At 43.3% G+C, this 1,914-nt stretch overlaps 1 protein-coding gene across 1 annotated transcript in view; it reads right to left on the reverse strand.

Moving 5' to 3' along the window:
- The window catches only part of LOC105002679 (mitogen-activated protein kinase kinase kinase 15-like), a 5,272-nt gene that overhangs the window by 3,065 nt on the left and 293 nt on the right, over nt 1–1,914 (reverse strand). The window contains exon 2 of the mRNA XM_010859451.1: nt 1,854–1,909. Coding sequence (XP_010857753.1) covers nt 1,854–1,909 — 56 coding nt within the window. The remainder of the gene's footprint in view (nt 1–1,853; nt 1,910–1,914) is intronic.

A 1,914-nucleotide genomic window follows, 5' to 3' on the forward strand; every position in this document is an offset into this window, starting at 1 on the left:
CCACATGACTCCACTGGGCTTTCCTGGTGGCTCAGCAGTGAAGAATCTACCTGCCAATGCAGGAGATGTGGGTTCAACTCCTGGGCCAGGAAGATCCCCTGGAGAAGGAAATGACAACCCACTCCAGTATTCTTGCCTGGGAAATCCCATGGACAGAGGAGCCTGGTGGGCTACAGTCCCTGGGGTAGCAAAGAGTCAGAGGCGACTTAGCAACTAAAGTAACAACAACTACATACAACTCCACTGGAAGAGGGCAACTGGAAGCCTGTTCCTGGTCTCCCCTGAGCTCTGCCCTAAGTGCCTCTTGTCTTTGCTGATTCTAATCCGTATCCCTGCAATAAACCACTGCCACAGGTATAACAGCTTTTCTGAATTCTATGAATTCTTTGAGCAAATCATGAACCTCAGGGTGGTCTTGAACACACAATAGGTATGAACACTGTAAGTCAGTCCAGGTTCTGATGTAATGGGAATGTATTCAAGCCTCAGAGCTCATCTCCAGAGAGTCAGCTCTGTCTGCCACAGATGCAGCAATACACCGTAACATTAGAGTGCTTCAAATAGCGGCCACTCCAGGAGAGCTGCAAGCTCAGCCTACCTCTGTGTTCTCTCAGCCTCAGAAAACTTGCAAGTTCATAGGGTTTCAGGATCAAATTTAAGTCCTCTAGATGAGGAGGAAACACAGTCAACCCTAGGTATGGCCACTGAAGTTCCTATCCCCTAGAGTCCAGACTGGCCCACTGAGAGGAGACACAGAAGAGGACAGACAAACATGGACTATTAGGAACAAAAATGTTTTAATTATGTAAGTGATCCAAATGCATTTTAGACAAATCAGAGGACAGATTTAAAAAGCAGATTCAAAACTTCTTCATCGGCTACCTCCCTAAGACAACCACTATCAATATTTTTAGGAAAATTCATGACTCATCATTTATTCATTATACAAATATCTGCTGAGCTCTATTGATTTTATGAGACTATAGCAATCAATGGCAGAACCACGTTTCTAGCGGTGTCTATTGGGAAATCAACTATTGCCCAACTCTCCCAGACCCTCCTCCAAGTCACATGAAACAGAGGTTTTTAATGAAAATGAGTCCATATACAACAGTAGTTCTCAAAGTGTGGCCCCCAGGCCAGCAGCGTCAGCTTGTAATTTCTTTTTTTTAGCTTGTAATTTCTAAATGCAAATTCTCAGGCCCTACCCTACCCTCTGAACCAGAAATCCTAAGGGTTAGGCCTGGCAATCTGTTTTAATCAACACAGGTGATTCTGATAATGTCACTGATAGAAAAAAATACATGCTGCATCTGGCTTTTCTTATTCAGTGATAAACCATGAACACATTTCCATGTCTCCAAGCATTCTTTCTTGCACATTTTAATGGCTGCATAGTGAGTTAACTAGAGGCACTGCTGGGCCTCCATTTTCCTGACCATATCTATGAAGGGTGTTTTAGTTCGCTTTCATTTGTGATGAAAATAATTTACTTGGTGTACTTTGAGCTTTACTATCTGCTTTCTCACAAATGCACAATATGGACTGGTACCCAAGAATGTTCTGCTCTTGAGAACCTACATGATCTGAAAAAACTAATGGGACTGAGATTTTGTCTTGGAGACATAGCATGTAAGGATATATTCTATGCGGGGGGTCTGTCTGTTTTTCCCTCCCTTCACATAAAACCAAGTGAGCCTTTCTGCCTTAACTTTGCTTTAATGAAGAAGTCAGAAGGAAAAACACAGCAGTTGTTATTGTTTTTTGCATTCACACCTTTTCCTCCTGGGTTAACTTTTCAGAACAAGACTGGATATTGACATGGGTGATAAAAATGCATAGGCGTGACTCACCAGACGGGAGGTTTCAGTCTGAACAACCTCTCTGCTGCCTGGACAGCCTTCCCCACATCAC

The sequence above is a fragment of the Bison bison genome, unplaced genomic scaffold (assembly GCF_000754665.1).
Source record: "Bison bison bison isolate TAMUID 2011002044 unplaced genomic scaffold, Bison_UMD1.0 scf7180017856383, whole genome shotgun sequence".
NCBI classification, from domain to species: domain Eukaryota; kingdom Metazoa; phylum Chordata; class Mammalia; order Artiodactyla; family Bovidae; genus Bison; species Bison bison.